The 18,227-nt window shown below is 41.2% G+C and overlaps 2 protein-coding genes across 4 annotated transcripts in view; one reads left to right on the top strand and one right to left on the bottom strand.

The window, feature by feature from the left end:
• LOC126295368 (uncharacterized) overlaps positions 1–18,227 on the bottom strand; it is a 203,166-nt gene that overhangs the window by 45,445 nt on the left and 139,494 nt on the right. The window lies entirely within an intron of this gene.
• Positions 3,811–18,227, top strand: part of LOC126295357 (serine/threonine-protein kinase OSR1) — a 438,167-nt gene continuing 423,750 nt past the window's right edge. The window contains exon 1 of one of the 2 annotated variants that reach the window (XM_049987832.1): positions 3,811–5,304. In XM_049987832.1, the coding sequence (XP_049843789.1) occupies positions 5,261–5,304 (44 nt within the window). In that variant the 5' untranslated portion in view covers positions 3,811–5,260. The remainder of the gene's footprint in view (positions 5,305–18,227) is intronic. The other variant, XM_049987830.1, reaches the window with a different exon arrangement.

Here is an 18,227-nt window from a genome sequence, read left to right on the forward strand (position 1 = left end):
TGAGCACTATGGGACTTAACAGCTGAGGTCATCAGTCCCCTAGAACTTAGAACTACTTAAACCTAACTAACCTAAGGACGTCACACACATCCATGCCCGAGGCAGGATTCGAACCTGCGACCGTAGCAGTCGCACGGTTCCGGACTGCGCGCCTAGAACCGCGAGACCACCGTGGCCGGCACACCTCGTTCCAAAAAATGGTTCAAATGGCTCTGAGCACTATGGGACAACTTCTGAGGTCATCAGTCCCCTAGAACTTAGAACTTCTTAAACCTAACGAAGCTACGGACATCACTCACATCCATGCCCGAGGCAAGATTCGAACCTGCGACCGTAGCGGTCGCGCGGTTCCAGACTGTAGCGCCTAGAACCGCTCGGCCACCCGGCCGGCACACCTCGTTCGAAAAAAGGACCCAACAACTAATGTAAACAACAACACTTATATATATGGTGACTGAATCAAGGTATCTTTGAGGCTGGACCTACGAAAGTTGGTGTTTGATTTCTCGATCAGAAAGAAAAAAATTCGTATTTCAGCATTTTAGGAAATTTAATTCTTATGAGAGTGAAATAATGGGTGAAAGTTTTTTTTTAATATATCATTATTGCAGAACTGCTAAAGTCTACATCTATGAAAATTGTTATTCGACTTTTCGGTTGCAAATAAAAAATACGTGTGTCAGTGTTTTTGGAAATTCATCCGCTTAGGAGGAGAAATAGGGGATTAGGGGATGAAAGTTTTTATGGAATTATTTCATTACACAAGCAATTTTGAAGAGAAATCAATGAAAATTTGTATTTGGCTTCTCTGTCAGAAATTCATAGTTTCTGGAATTTCAAGCCCTAAGGGGGTGACACAGGATAAGAACGATTCATTGGCTTATCATCGCCAAGGTCAGAAACATACACTGTATTCTACGAGCGTCAAGCATCGGAAGCTAAGCTAGTATAATATAGACGTGAATAGCATTCTGAAGATGTGCCTTTCGGTTCGAAACCGATAACGGCGTGTGAATAAATATCATTATTGACTGCGGCTGGTTGCTGTTTTCTTCCTTGCAAGAATCAGCTTGTGTTTTCTACACGGCGATCTCAAAACATCTATTTTCGACAGAATAGCACGAAGACAGTTTTGTTCAAAGCGCCATCAGTGCTTAGGTACTATATTTTATTTGTGAGAATACATGTACAGAGATACTGTGTGAAGTGTTTAGTTAGTAGAACTATAACCAAGAAAAATCGCTTCACGTATCTTTTAAATTTTGAAACTGTATAGGTAAGCACGTCTGAGCACAAAGATCAAGCGCTATCTCCAAATTCATGTATCAAAAGACTGGGTCGAGTCTAGGCACAGAGTATCGAGAGCACTGAAAAAGTGTTTCGTGGAAAAATGACACACGTTTTTCTACTTCCACTCCTTAGTCCTTGTGCGCTCATAGGTCTGTGTGCGTGCGTGTGTGTGTGTGTGTGTGTGTGTGTGATAGCGCGCGCGCGCGGCTGTGTGGCCGTGCGGTTCTAGGCGCTACAGTCTGGAACCGCGCGACCGCTACGGTCGCAGGCTCGAATCCTGCCTCGGGCATGGATATGTGTGATGTCCTTAGGTTAGTTAGGTTTAAGTAGTTCTAAGTTCTAGGCGACTGATGACCTCAGAAGTTAAGTCGCGTAGTGCTCAGAGCCATTTGAACCATTTTGTATGTGCGCGCGCATGTGTGTATGAGTCAGTGAAGGTATGTAGAATAACAACAGGTTAATAATATGCCATTTACCAATATGTGTTTAGTACGTTGTTAGAGAAAAAGAGTTCACCCTCAGGTGCCATATAACACTAGCAATAAGAACGCATTTCCCATAACGAGTACTACCAAGAGAGGAGGTGAGTACTTCGTAGCAATCACAAAAAATTAAAAAAAAAAAATTTTACTAGTTGTTATGAAATTTTATTAACAGAATCTATTTTAAATAGTTACTTATGAAAAGAAGGGTCCTGAACCTGAAAATATCTTTTAGTATAATCTTAACAGTACTAACACATTTTCCGCAATGTGTACTCGATGACCACCACAAATAAATTTTGTTGTTGTTGTCGTCTTCAGTCCTGAGACTGGTTTGATGCAGCTCTCCATGCTACTCTATCCAGTGCAAGCTTCTTCATCTCCCAGTACCTGCTGCAACCTACATCCTTCTGAATCTGCTTAGTGTATTCATCTCTTGGTCTCCCCCTACGATTTTTACTCTCCATGCTGCCCTCCAATACTAAACTGGTGACCCCTTGATGCCTCAGAACATGTCCTACCAACCGGTCCCTTCTTCTGGTCAAGTTGTGCCAAAAACTTCTTTTCTCCCCAATCCTATTCAATACTTCCTCATTAGTTATGTGATCTACCCATCTAATCTTCAGCATTCTTCTGTAGCACCACATTTCGAAAGCTTCTATTCTCTTCTTGTCCAAACTATTTATCGTCCATGTTTCACTTCCATACATGGCTAGGCTCCCTACAAATACTTTCAGAAACCACTTCCTGACGCCTAAATCTATACTCGATATTAACAAATTTTTCTTCTTCAGAAACGCTTTCCTCGCCATTCCCAGTCTACATTTTATATCCTCTCTACTTCGACCATCATAAGTTATTTTGCTCCCCAAATAGCAAAACTCCTTTACTATTTCAAGTGTCTCATTTCCTAATCTAATTCCCTCAGCATCACCCGACTTAATTCGACTACATTCCATCATCCTCGTTTTGCTTTTGTTGATGTTCATCTTATATCCTCCTTTCAAGACACTATCCATTCCCTTCATCTGCTCTTCCGAGTCCTTTGCTGTCTCTGACATAATTACAATGTCATCGGCGAACCTCAAAGTTTTTATTTCTTCTCCATGGATTTTAATACCAACTCCGAATTTTTCTTTTGTTTCCTTTACTGCTTGCTCAATATACAGATTGAATAACATCGGGGAGAGGCTACAACCCTGTCTTACTCCCTTCCCAACCACTGCTTCCCTTTCATGTCCCTCGTCTCTTATAATTGCCATCTGGTTTCTGTACAAATTGTAAATAGTCTTTCGCTCCTTGTATTTTACCCCTGCCACCTTCAGAATCTGAAAGAGAGTATTCTAGTCAACGTGGTCAAAAGCTTTCTCTAAGTCTACAAATGCTAGAAACGTAGGTTTGCCTTTCCTTAATCTTTTTTCTAAGATAAGTCTTAAGGTCAGTATTGCCTCAATAAATTTTACAAAATACAAATTTCATTCACTGTAATTGTTTTTTACTCACAACATACTTATTAAAGATATATAGACGTGTAAGAAGGATCTTGAACATGATAACATGAAAATAACATTTGTTGCAAAAAGTCACATTCACTACTACGACCAAAGTTTTTGAGCTATGTTTTAACGAAAAATTCAAAACAGTAATGAAGGCTGGTAGAATAAATGATTAAAAATAATTTTTTTCACAATTTGAAAATAATAAAGCGCATCACCAGATTACTACGTTTCCAAAAGGTGGGCGTAAGGTATCCCCCGTCCTCCTCTATCTTGCGAGGGTTAATATTTGTGGGGAAAAGAATCCACAAAGATAGCGAGGTGCAATTGTTCGCGCCGTGGCCTTGTGGAACTTACTAGATCTAAAAAGCTGTCGCCGAGGTGCCACACACGGCTTCCTCTACTTCAGGCAATTAACCGACGTTGACCCTGAAGGTCAGTTGAATGGGGCCCTCCGTCTGTGTATGTGCTCCGTAGCCAGTGCGAGGGGACGGGCCTGCCGTGGTGGGGGCAGACAAAACACTCACGCCGACCGGCGCGCCGTCAGTTGTCTTCCGTCCGCGGTTGCAGACAAGTGACAGTTTGCGTGAGCGTGTGTTGCAGTTCGCGAACAATCACGTCGCTGTCTCCCCGAGGGTTAAAGTCATATGCGCGAAGCCGTGTGTGACAGAAGTCGTTCTAAACTTATGCCCTCGTAGCTCGTATCGGAAAAAAGTGCTGGAAATTCAGAATATATCTTATTTAAAATCGCCGCAGGATCAACTACATTAATCTCTCTCCTTACTTTTTATTTAAAAATTTAGTCGATAAATTTTTTATCAAATTTCAGTTTTATTACATTCAAAGTTAAGACATTTTTGTTCATTTCCTCATAGTGGAGTGGCAAAGAAAAACATAGTGTGTAAACATACTGCCACAGATATATCTTTTTCCCACGACTTCAAGAAAATTTTCCCTTGCCCTCACTGAAATACGAAAATTGTTTGTTTTAAAGATTCTTGTGCAACAGCACTGCCGACAGAGTACGAGTTGGTTTTTTATTGTTCTTTTTTTGCGAACTAATTATCACCGCTCATAAAGTCGGTCTCTGAAGAGAAAAATAGCGTAGTGGGTAATCACAATTTATTCCTTGCTATCGTAAGGATGAACTTAGCGCATGGAAAAAGGAAAAACTTTTATAGTGAGGGCACTGAATTGCAGAAGCAGCTGTTTTAAACAAACAAACATTGCTTCTTCGTGTGCTTTCCTCTACACGCTCACGTGAATCCAGTGATCAGAGACGTATTTTTAGCATACGCTGACATATTTCCATAAATTCAATATTATATATTATACAGAGTAATAATCTCCGCGGTTTTGCTAACGCTACCTACATTTATTCGCCAGGGCGTAGATTTGACACAAATAATTTTACGTGGGTAAATTTCTTCTGTGTTGATCGAATAACGTTATTCAAACAGAGGAAACTTACATACGAATGACAATGTGGCGGCAGTAAAAGTGAATAACGATCGAAACGGTTTTGTAATTGCCTTTCCAAATTTCGGTCTCCTCTTAACGTTGCAGTCATTATTTTGTAGCTATTCGGTTACTTCGCCACATACATTAGCTTTATAATAGGGCTCAAAGAGATTACCAGTTCGCCGCTGCAGATATACAGGTGCGGACTATTAAGTTCCTTGACCTAATATCGCAGTCACAGGACTCATCATTATCTCTGCTTCCCATCCCCTCCACGTGTGGGCCAATCAGAGAGGAAACCTCTGGTGACAGAGGGACCAAAGAATTTCTCGTGGGAGTTGCTTGCTGGGCGTCATCTCAAGCGCATTGTCCCAGGACAGATTTTTATTTTTCGGTCTTCTGCTTTAGTTTCGGTAATAACGCGGTTAACATTCGCTTCTCTGGGGGCACCCACTGGAAGGCAAACTGGTGTTATCTCTGGTTAATGTTATTCCGAGAAAATTGGCGAAAAACGACAAGGAGAAGAAGAAAATGTCGACAACAGACATCGTGAAGATGCCCTTCCTCGCCACAAGGTAAGACAATGGCAACAAAAATAAATACAGAAAATGAAAAACATTAATTTTTCCTCCCGTGTAGTATGCCAGCTTCACTTCCGGTTAGAAAATTATTCGAGACCTACTGATTCTTCTAGTTTCTCTTATATATCACTTGACGAACTCAGCAGACACATATTAGACAGACATTAACGATTAACGAGAGTGCCTTAATAATTTAGCTAGTTTCTGTAAAGTCAAAATGAAATTCAAAATTTTTTTGGTAGATTTGAAAGCTCTCTTTTTTCTCCTCTAACATCTACCTTATACAGGTAAAATTGAGAAAGTTATTTAGAAAAATTCATTTGCTTTCCAGAAACCGTATAATTTTAGTGTCTTTCTGTCTCTCAATGATTTTCCAAACTTCTGTTCGACTATCCACCTTTTACTCAGTCAGCGCTATTCCTTATCGTTTTTGCAAAGTGTGCTACAATATTGCAGCAATTACTTCACGGATAGGGACTATCTCAAATATATTTTTGTTCAAATCAAACATTTTCCAGAAATATTGAACTAGTACATTTCAGTTCTTTGAATTTATGCGAAAATCTGCACCAAAAATTAGTACTGTACCAGATTTTAAAATCAACTGTAATTTATTTGTTTATTCAATTTATAAACTTGAAGAAATGTGTATATTCTATAGGTCTTTGTTTCAGTGAATAAATTGAGCTACATCTCACACTGATAATGTGTTTTTCTTCATTGTTTCTGCGTAGGTTATTTTTAGACAACTGAACGCAAAGATGTACCATATTTTCATTGCCACAACTACAGTGTTCCATTTTATGCAGTTATGTATCCTTCTGGTCGAATGTTTCGTAAATGATCAAAAGTATATGGATGGAGAAAGAGTGTGTTGAATTAAAAAAAAAAAAACCTCTCAAGGTAAAACATAGAATGAGGGGATTGACATACAGGCATGTTGAAAGAAATGCTTGATAATCTTATAATTCTTCTTTGAAAATATTTACCACCAATGACAGTCACAGATTTTAGGAGAACAATTGTAATATTACTTTTTATTTTATCTTTGATTTAATAAATACTGCTATAATACACATACTGAAGAAGGTAATTTGAAATTCTGCATAGACAAGCTAGTACAAAAATGTGTTGTATGAGGATAAACATAAACTATAACAGCTAGTAGTAAAATCAGCATCATTAAGTCATGCAACAATGGGTATAGCAGTAACTGTGTGTGACTGAAGTTAAGCACTCGCAATTTCATTACAGCAGGGGTGAAACACACAACTCAAACTACTGTGAATATGTCATGTCTGATAGAATATTTAGTAATATAAGTCAGATTTACTAAATACCTCCAAATTCAAAGATGCTTGTATGTGAATAATCAGAGGTTCTATCACATAGGATAATGGTAAAATGCCCCATTTTGCAATATTGAGTTTTATAAAACAGAATTGTTTGTCATCACTGTTTTACGCTTTTAGACATAATATGTGGTTGCTTTTGTACTGCGGCCGAGATACCATACTCATATCCACCATAATGTACATCTACATATTTTTGTAACTTTAGAAATAAAATAGCACTTGCAAATGATATTAATACCATGAATATGTCACACCTGATAGAATATTTAATAATACCAAGTGAAATCTTAAAAAAATTTCGCCTGACTGAAAACAAGCAGAGAAGTATAAAATTACACTCTTACTGAATCATACAATGTCGTACCTTTCGACTGCTGGATTAGTGAGTTACATCTAGCGTCAATTGTGGCATGCAAAATTTTTTGACCTACTGTGTATAGATGTATAAAGTGGAATAACTACATAGTCTCCATTGTAGGTCAAGAAAATAGCAGGCTGTGATTCATTGGTGAGATACTAGCAAACTGGAATTTGCTATAAAAGCTATTACATGAAAAATATTTCCCTGGCCCATGCTTAAAAGGTGGTCAAGTATATGTGCACTAAACCAGATCAAGTTAACAAGGGGCATTGGGTATGTACAATGAAGGATGGAGTGAATGATGCTACTGTTGTTTGATTCTTAAGAATGCCATTATAATAAGAAACAAGTGAAATTTATTTGTATTTGACGACTAGTTTCTTATGTTTGGCAAGCTGATTGTCATGTAGTTTCTTTGATTTGCTCCAATAGTTCGTTAATTGCCATAATTTAAAGATTTTTTATGCACCAAGAAACGAATTTGACCAGAGAACAATTCCACGCTGTGATTTTTTCGAGATTTTAAATCGTCATTAACGCGTAAACAATGTGAAGATAGGATTAGAAATGCATTTGACGAAGAAGTCCGGCTAAGACAACGATTAATAATTGGTACAGCGAATTCAAAAGAGATCGGTTTTTTCTGGGCTATGAATTGCGTGAATAATGTCCAATGACTGCTGTTTTTGATGAAAATATTGGCTCTGTTTGAGCAATGCCTGAAAGGCATCGATGAAAATTTTATGAATTTATTAGGGTCACATTGGAAATTGGCACGAGTCAAAACTAAGACAATAACGGAAATGAGCAAAATTTGTTGTCGATGGATATATAAAGCAACTCTCATTCCGAAACAATGACGCGTTGACTGGTGGAGAACACTGGAAAAAATTCCAAGGCGACAATTCAGATTTGATTTGATGGTCATTCGTGGATTAATTATTAAGGTCCTGAAAATAAAAGTCAATTGTTTCAATGAATTTCTCGACAAAACCTAGGACTGCAAAAGTCTAACAAATTCGCAGAGCTGGCAAGAAGATGGTTGCTAGTTCTTTTTTCTAAAACAGGCTAGATTGTTACTATAGCGTTAGAAGACAGACAGACCATTACAGCCGATTTGTACACAGATAGGCGTTTACCGCAAGTTGTTGAAAAAGTTAGTAAAAAAATTATTTTCTATCACGACAAGGCATCATCGCATACTGCAAAAATAACTGAATGTTTGGATGCGCTAGAGATCAACACCATGGACCCTCACCCATACAGCCCTGACCTAGCAAATATTTTCTTTTTTTCTGAAATTAATGATTAAATAGGTGGAATCATCAGCAGATGAAGCAGTGGAACATTAAAGAAACGTGGTTTCTGAAGTGCGTCATGAATAGTGGCATCATTGCTCTAAGGACTGGTTTCATCAACTGCAAAAATGTCTTGATCTTGAAGTGTGATATTTTGAAGAAAAAAGTCCGTCCCCGTTAGTTCAGTGGACAGCGTGGCGGAATGCCACGCCAAGTGGCTTGGGTTCGATTCCCGGCTGGAGCAGGAGATTTTCTCCGATCAGGGACTGGATGTTATGTTTTCCTCACCATCATTTCACTTCCATCTCCGACACGCAAGTCGCCCAATGTGGCGTCGAATGCATTAATGGTCAGGTCCTGCAGAAAGTGTCATCACTTCTGTCTCTAAGGTGGTCGTTTTTGGAACACAACCTACGACCAGCTTAGAAACAGAAGTGATGACACTTTCTGCAGGACCTGACCATCATTTCGCAGAACAATGCTCAAGCACGTACAGTGCAAGCTGTTACTGATTTGTTTGACTGATGGGGTAGCTAAGTGCTGTACCCTCTTGAGTTCAACTCAGCATGGGTTTCGAAAAAGACGGTCGTGTGAAACCCAGCTCGCGCTATTCGTCCACGAGACTCAGAGGGCCATAGACACGGGTTCACAGGTAGATGCCGTGTTTCTTGACTTCCGCAAAGCGTTTGACACAGTTCCCCACAGTCGTTTAATGAACAAAGTAAGAGCATACGGACTATCAGACCAATTGTGTGATGGGATTAAGGAGTTCCTAATAACAGAACGCAGCATGTCATTCTGAATGGAGACAAGTCTTCCGAAGTAAGAGTGATTTCAGGTGTGCCGCAGGGGAGTGTCATAGGACCGTTGTTATTCACAATATACATAAATGACCTGGTGGATGACATCGGAAGTTCACTGAGGTTTTTGCAGATGATGCTGTGGTGTATCGAGAGGTTGCAACAATGGAAAATTGTACTGAAATGCAGGAGGATCTACAGCTAATTGACGCATGGTGCAGGGAATGGCAATTGAATCTCAATGTAGACAAGTGTAATGTGATGCGGATACATAGAAAGATAGATCCCTTATCATTTAGCTACAAAATAGCAGGTCAGCAACTGGAAGCAGTCAATTCCATAAATTATCTGGGAGTACGCATTAGGAGTGATTTAAAATGGAATGATCATATAAAGTCGATCGCCGGAAAGCAGGTGCAAGACTGAGATTCATTGGAAGAATCCTAAGGAAATGCAGTCCGAAAACAAAGGAAGTAGGTTACAGTACGCTTGTTCGCCCACTGTTCGAATACTGCTCAGCAGTGTGGGATCCGTACCAGATAGGGTTGATAGAAGAGATAGAGAAGATCCACGGAGAGCAGCGCGCTTCGTTACAGGATCATTTAGTAATCGCGGAAGCGTTACGGAGGTGATTGATAAACTCCAGTGGAAGACTCTGCAGGAGAGACGCTCAGCAGCTCGGTACGGGCTTTCGTTAAAGTTTCGAGAACATACCTTCACCGAAGAGTCAAGCAGTATATTGCTCCGTCCTACGTATATCTCGCGAAGAGACCATGAGGATAAAATCAGAGAGATTAGAGCCCACACAGAGGCGTACCGACAATCCTTTTCACGAACAATACGAGACTGGAATAGAAGGGAGAACCGATAGAGGTACTCAGGGTACCCTCTGCCACACACCGGCAGGTGGCTTGCGGAGTATGGATGTAGATGTAGATGTAGATTTCTCAACTGAAGGAAACACTTCGCGGCATTCGCTTCAGAACTGCTACTAATATGTCGGGCAAGAGACCGCGCCGCTCGAACTGTGAACACAGTCGGCAGTGGAACTAACAAGGGAACCTCCCCATCGCATCCTCCCCAGATTTAGTTATAAGTTGGCACAGTGGATAGGCCTTGAAAAACTGAACACAGATCAATCGAGAAAACAGCAAGAAGTTGTGTGGAACTATGAACAAAATAAGCAAAATATACAAACTGAGTAATCCATGCGTAACATCAAGGAGCTTGCGAGCTCACGAACGCTGTAGTCCCGTGGTTAGCGTGAGCAGCTGCGGGTCGAGAGGTCCTTGGTTCAAGTTTTTTCTCGAGTGAAAATTTTATTTTCGCAAAGTTATGATATGTCCATTCGTTCACTGACGTCTCTGTTCACTGTAATAAGTTTAGTGTCTGTGTTTTGCGACCGCACCGCAAAACCGTGCGATTAGTAGACGAATGGACGTGCCTCCCAAATGGGAACCGAAAACATTTGATCACAAGGTCATATGTCAACCGATTCCTCCACAGAAAAATACGTATGATACATTCTATACGACACTGGTAACGGCAAGTGTGTCACATGACAGGAATATGTTGTCGACCCACCTAACTTGTACACTTTGCGAATGGGTTTTACCTTGCCCGATTTGGGTTTTCTTGTGGATTTGATAATCACTCCCTAAATGTGATGAAAATGTAAGAGCGTGTCACATAAACTGCAACAAATGAATGCAACAGTCGCACAGTTATCCCTGTGCTCCGTCAAAACATGTTTTAACGGTTTTTAACGTTTTCAAATTTTTCATTGTGTAGACCGTCAAATCGTGCATATGTCCAAGCAAATCTGAACATGTCCTCGAATTTTCGAGAGCGAAGTTTGATAATTGTCTAAAAGAATTAAACTTTTCACTCGAGGGAAGACTTGAACCAATGACCTCTTGTTCCAGAGCTGCTCACTTCACCACGGCACTCCTAAGCTTTCAGTCGCCTTAATGTTGCCTATGTTGCACATGCACATGCACTACTCAGTTTCTGTTGTTGTTGTTGTTGTTGTGGTCTTCAGTCCTGAGACTAGTTTGATGCAGCTCTCCATGCTACTCTCTCCTGTGCAAGCTTCTTCATCTCCCAGTACCTACTGCAGCCTACATCCTTCTGAATCTGCTTAGTGTATTCATCTCTCGGTCTCCCTCTACTATTTTTACCCTCCACGCTGCCCTCCAATGCTAAATTTGTGATCCCTTGAAACCTCATAACATGTCCTACCAACCGATCCCTTCTTCTAGGCAAGTTGTGCCACAAACTCCTCTTCTCCCCAATCCTATTCAATACCTCCTCATTAGTTATGTGATCTACCCATCCATTCTTCACCATTCTTCTGTAGCACCACATTTCGAAAGCTTCTATTCTCTTCTTGTCCAAATTATTTATCGTCCATGTTTCATTTCCGTACATGTCTACACTCCATACAAATACTTTCAGAAACGACTTCCTGATACATAAATCTATAGTCGATATTAACAAATTTCTCTTCTTCAGAAACGCTTTCCTTGCCATTGCCAGTCTACATTTTATATGCTCTCTCCTTCGACGATCATCAGTTATTTTACTTCCCAAATAGCAAAACTCCTTTACTACTTTAAGTGCCTCATTTCCTAATCTAATTCCCTCAGCATCACTCGACTTAATTCGACTACATTCCATTATCCTCGTTTTGCTTTCGTTGATGTTCATCTTATACCCTCCTTTAAAGACACTGTCCATTCCGTTTAACTGCTCTTCCAGGTCCTTTGCTGTCTCTGACAGAATTACAATGTCATCGGCGAACCTCAAAGTTTTTACTTCTTCTCCATGAATTTTAATACCTACTCCGAATTTTTCTTTTGTTTCCGTTACTGTTTGCTCAATATACAGATTGAATAACATCGGGGAGAGGCTACAACCCTGTCTCACTCCCTTCCCAACCGCTGCTTCCCTTTCGTGCCCCTCGACTCTTATAACTACCATCTGGTTTCTGTACAAATTCTAAATAGCCTTTCGCTCGTTGTATTTTACCCCTGCCACCTTCAGAATCTGAAAGAGAGTATTCTAGTCAACGTGGTCAAAAGCTTTCTCTAAGTCTACAAATGTTAGAAACGTAGGTTTGCCTTTCCTTAATCTTTCTTCTAAGATAAGTCGTAAGGTCAGTATTGCCTCACGTGTTCCAACATTTCTACGGAATCCAAACTGATCTTCCCCGAGGTCCGCATCTACCAGTTTTTCCATTCGTCTGTAAAGAATTCGCGTTAGTATTTTGCAGCTGTGGCTTATTAAACTGACAATTCGGTAATTTCCACATCTGTCAGCACCTGCTTTCTTTGGGATTGGAATTATTATATTCTTCTTGAAGTCTAAGGGTATTTCGCCTGTCTCATACATCTTGCTTACCAGCTGGTAGAGTTTTGTCATGACTGGCTCTCGCTAGGCCGTCAGTAGTTCTAATGGAATGTTGTCTACTCCCGGGGCCTTGTTTCGACTCAGGTCTTTCAATGCTCTGTCAAACTCTGCACTCAATATCATATCTCCCATTTCGTCTTCGCCTTCCCTTCTTTGCTTAGAACTGGCTTGCCATCTGAGCTCTTGATATTCGTACAAGTGGTTCTCGGCTAAGAAAGGAGAGAGGAAGCCGCCTGGTAGAATTTTGCACAGAGCATAACTTAATCATAGCTAACACTTGGTTCAAGAATCATAAAAGACGGTTGTATACATGGAAGAATCCTGGAGATACTAAAAGGCATCAGATAGATTATATAATGGTAAGACAGAGATTTAGGAATCAGGTTTTAAATTTCCAGGGGCAGATGTGGACTCTGACCCCAATATATTGGGTATGACCTGCAGATTAAAACTGAAGAAACTGTAGAAAGGTGGGAATTTAAGGACATGTGATCTGGATAAGCTGAAAGAACCAGAGGATGTACAGAGTTTCAAGGATAGCATAAGGGAACAATTGACTCACTTTCTACATTTTGCTTAATTTTTTCATAGTTTCACACAACTTCTTCCTGTTTTCTCGATTGATCTGTGTTCAGTTTTTCAAGCCCTATCCACTGTGCCAACTTACAACTAAATCTGAGGGGAGTGCGATGGGGAGGTTCCCTTGTAAGAGTATCCCACGACTTCCACATCGCTGGCAACGGGTTATACACAATGCTAGTGACTACTCTGAAGGTCAGTAAAACTTGGAAACATGTATCTATTTTGTACGAGCTGTAGATAAATAGTTACCACTATTAAAGTACCAATCCTCGAACATGCCTACCTCCATTTGCGTACACTGCACAGGCCGTTGATAAAAATACACGAGATTTTTACAAAAGCCCTACTGTGGCATGTTGTTCAAATCGAGCATTACACTCGTCCCTTCTCCCGTCTTGGCGAACAACGTGACACTCATTCTGCACTTTGTCGTTTTGTGGTAGGCTCCTATTGACAACGTCACCTCCTGCAATGCCTGTTGATTTTTTCCAAAAAGGAATTTTGCGCTTTTTTTTTTTTCATTTCAATCAAGTCGCGGCAGTCGTCCACGCGTAGTTGTTTTTGGTCAAGTGTCAAGGTGTGCTGGACAAACATGGCACACACTTTCCTCTCCAGAGAATGTCTTCAACTCTTGATTTAGGCATGTTGCTCCACTGCAATTTGCGATACGGCAATGCTGACGCACCAAGGCCGCACATTGCCTACAACTGACTGGACAAATCCACATCTTTTGTTTTTAGCTGTCGTTCAGGTAGCCACAGAACTTAACTGCGTGACGTCACTATTCGCAAGGAATGAAATCGCTCTCGGAATTTTTTGGACGGCAGTGCGTGTATTCTACACGATTACTCTGCAATTCAGAATAACATCACACCAAAACACACACACACAGCACAAGAAAAATTAATATCACAAAAGACACACACACACACACACACACACACACACACACACACACACGGCCAACAAAAAAAAATATTTATACCACACCAAAATACAGACAAACACACACATACACACACACACACACACACACACACACACACACACACACACACACACACACATACAGACACACATCACAAAAAAATTAATATCACACCAAAACACACACACACACACACACACACACACACACACACACGGCCAACAAAAAAAAAATATTTATACCACACCAAAATACAGACAAACACACACATACACACACACACACACACACACACACACACACACACACACACACACATACAGACACACATCACAAAAAAATTAATATCACACCAAAACACACACACACACACACACACACACACACACACACACAGACACACACACACACAAACACACACATACATACACAAACGCACACACAAATACATACACGAACAGACTACAGATACTTCAATAGTTACACTCATAAGTTTGGCAATAACCTTCGATCTTTGACAAAAACATTTGACAGTCGGCAACGGAAACCAAAACATTGCATTACAACAAACGTTCAGTTCATAGTGCTGTGGAATGCGGGGAAAAAAACCGCAAATTGGCGTTCATCAGAAGAAGACCAACACCAAATATGCAACAGGAGCGTAATATGTTAGAAATTGTCCACGCAACCTGTAAGTACAGTTCAAAACGTTACTAGTAAATAGGGAATACCAACCACCAGAACTGTTTATAACCTATAGGCACGGTGACAAATATGTAAATTAAATACGTCAGATAAATACATAGCCGGCCGCGGTGGTCTCGCGGTTTTAGGCGCTCAGTCCGGAACCGCGCGAGTGCTACGGTCGCAGGTTCGAATCCTGCCTAGGGCATGGTTGTGTGTGATGTCCATAGGTTAGTTAGGTTTAAGTAGTTCTACGTTCTAGGGGACTGATAACCTCAGAAGTTAAGTCCCATAGTGCTCAGAGCCATTTGAACCTTTTTTTTTATATGTACATATTCCAGGCCACTGATGATGCCTCCCAGAAAATAAAGGAGAAACGCGTATGGCACTAAAATTGTGTTTTATTCAGTTGCTGTCAGACGGTCCATAAGTACAAATTATCAATAAACCGTAATATCACAATTAAGTGCCTGACAGAGGTTGCATCGAACCATCTTCAAACCATTTCTCTGCCTTTCCGCACTCGAACAGCGAGCTGGAAAAAGTAACACTTAAATCTTCCTCTTATTTTATTATGATGATCATTCGAGGTAACCGATTTGTAACAGTTCGTTGTGTCACTCCGGTGCCAACTGCTGCTCAAATTGCTGCTGCAGATGCAGAACTATGCGCCAGAACCATACCGTCCGAAGTCTGCAAGCGACCGAACATTATCGGCCGGCCGAAGTGGCCGAGCGGTTCTAGGCGCCTCAGTCGGACCCGCGGTGCTGCTACGGTCGCAGGTTCGAATCCTGCCTCGGGCATGGATGTGTGTGATGTCCTTAGTTTAGTTAGGTTTATGTAGTTCTGAGTCCTAGGGGACTGATGACCTCAGAAGTTTAGTCCCATAGTGCTCAGAGCCATTTGAGCCATTTTGAACGTTATCGTTTGACCACCACGGCCAACGATCGTGTACAGCGACTGCATTCCTACCAAGTCTTTCTGCAATATGGGAGGAGGAGAATCCAGCCACTCGCAGCCCGATTACACAGCCTCGTTCAAACTCAGTGAAGCGCTGACAATGGCGTTTTTGTCGCCCTAAAGGCATTCTTGACTAACATCAACTCACCACGCCCAATCTCAAAGACGACTAACACCCATGAGCGTTACAGCGTGTTTTTAAATCATAGCTGCTTTGCATCCTCATAGTGGCCATTCTTATACGACTGGAGCGTAAATTGAACAGATCTCATCTTTCAGGTGGACAAACTTGCCTACCAACTTTTGTTTATGTCGCCTATCTCCTGCTTGGTGTTGCGATCTTTCTCCGGTAGTATAGTGTGTTTCAAAAAGATTCGGCCAAACTGTGAGGAAACATTCCTCACAGAAATAAAGAAAAGATGTTATATGAACATGTGTCCGGAAACGCTTAGTTTCCATTCACGCTTAATTTCGATTCACCGCCAGTTGGCCCAACTGAAGGAAAGTAATGTTCACTTCGGTGCTTGTGTTGACATACGACTCATTGCTCTACAGTACTAGCATCAAGCACATCAGTACGTAGCATCGACAGGTTAGTGTTCATCACGAACGTGGTTTTGCAGTCAGTGCAATGTTTACAAATGCCGAGTTGGCAGATGCCCATTTGATGTGTGGATTAACACGGAGCAATAGCCGTGGCGCGGTACGTTTGTATCGAGACAGATTCCCAGAACGAAGGTGTCCCGACAGGAAGACGTTCGAAGTAATCGATCGGCGTCTTAGGGAGCACGGAACATTCCAGCCTATGACTCGTGACTAAGGAAGACCTAGAACGACGAGGACACCTGCAATTGACGAGGCAATTGTTCGTGCAGTTGACGATAACCCTAATGTCGGCGTCAGAGAAGTTGCTGCTGTACAAGGTAACGTTGACCACGTCACTGTATGGAGAGTGCTACGGGAGAACCAGTTGTTTCCGTACCATGTACAGCGTGTGCAGGCGCTATCAGCAGCTGATTGGCCTCCACGAGTACACTTCTGCGAATGGTTCATCCGACAATGTGTCAATCCTCATTTCAGTGCAAATGTTCTCTTTACAGACGAGGCTTCATTCCGACGTGATCAGATTGTAAATTTTCACAACCAACTTGTGTGGGCTGACGAGAATCCGCACGCAATTGTGCAATGACGTCATCAACACAGATTTTCTGAGAACGTTTGGGCAGGCATTGTTGGTGATGTCTCAATTGGGCCCCACGTTCTTCCACCTACGCTCAATGGAGCACGTTATCACGATTTCATACGGGATACTCTACCTGTGCTGCTAGAACATGTGCCTTTACAAGTACGACTCAACATGTGGTTCGTGCACGATGGAGCTCCTGCACATTTCGGTCGAAGTGTTCGTACGCTGCTCGACAGCAGATTCGGTGACCGACGGATTGGTAGAGGCGGACCAATTCCGTGGCCTCCACGCTCTCCTGACCTCAACCCTCTCGACTTTCATTTATGGGGGCATTTGAAAGCTCTCGTCTACGCAACGCCGGCACCAAATGTAGAGACTCTTCGTGCTCGTATTGTGGACGGCTGTGATACAATACACCATTCTCCAGGGCTGCATCAGCGCATTAGGGATTCCGTGCGACGGAGGGTGGATGCACGTATCCTCGCTAACGGAGGACATTTTGAACATTTCCTGTAACAAAGTGTTTGAAGTCACTCTGGTACGTTCTGTTGCTGTGTGTTGCTCTTCCATGATTAATGTGATTTGAAGAGAAGTATTTAAATGAGCTCTAACATGGAACACATGTGCACATAACATATTTTCTTTCTTTGTGTGCGAGGAAGGTTTCCTGAAAGTTTGGCCGTACCTTTTTGTAACACCCTGTATATTTACAGATATTACAAAAGAAACTTAGGTGTGCATGAATGTTCATAATAGTATCGTGTAAAAATCTGAAGCAAATCGGTCGAGTACTTTTCGAGATTCTTCGGAACAACTTTTCGTCGTTATTTGATGCATATATATTTTTATAACATATATATTAGGAACAGATACAGCCTATATCCTTCTGAATCTCCATTAGAGTATTGTGTAATAATCTGAAGTAAATTCATATAAATTTTCGAGCTTTTGGTATGTACGGTGTACGGTGTTGGCAAACCATAATAACTCGAAAAATAAGCTTCACACGAAAAAATGTGTAGAATCCAAAGTTGATTATTTTCGAGGGGGACATCTGCTGGTGCTAAAATTAGCCCGCCACCTGCGGGTGGGAGGCAACTTTAAAATTTCAAATGGGAACCCCCATTATTTATTGCATGATCAGATTGTACATAAAAAACAACATACATTTTGTCGTAAACATTTGTTTTGCTTCTCGCTGTAATTCAAGAAAATCCATATTCTCATTTTTGTGTGGAAAATGATTACAGATAAATAAAAAATTCTGTTTTACTTTGTAAATTTTGATTCGCTAAAACTAAAATTCTCGCTCTCTCCCCATAGGGTGGAGTTTGAGAGAGAGGAATTAGAGT

This window comes from Schistocerca gregaria, chromosome 11 (assembly GCF_023897955.1).
Source record: "Schistocerca gregaria isolate iqSchGreg1 chromosome 11, iqSchGreg1.2, whole genome shotgun sequence".
In the NCBI taxonomy this organism is placed as follows: Eukaryota; Metazoa; Arthropoda; class Insecta; order Orthoptera; family Acrididae; genus Schistocerca; species Schistocerca gregaria.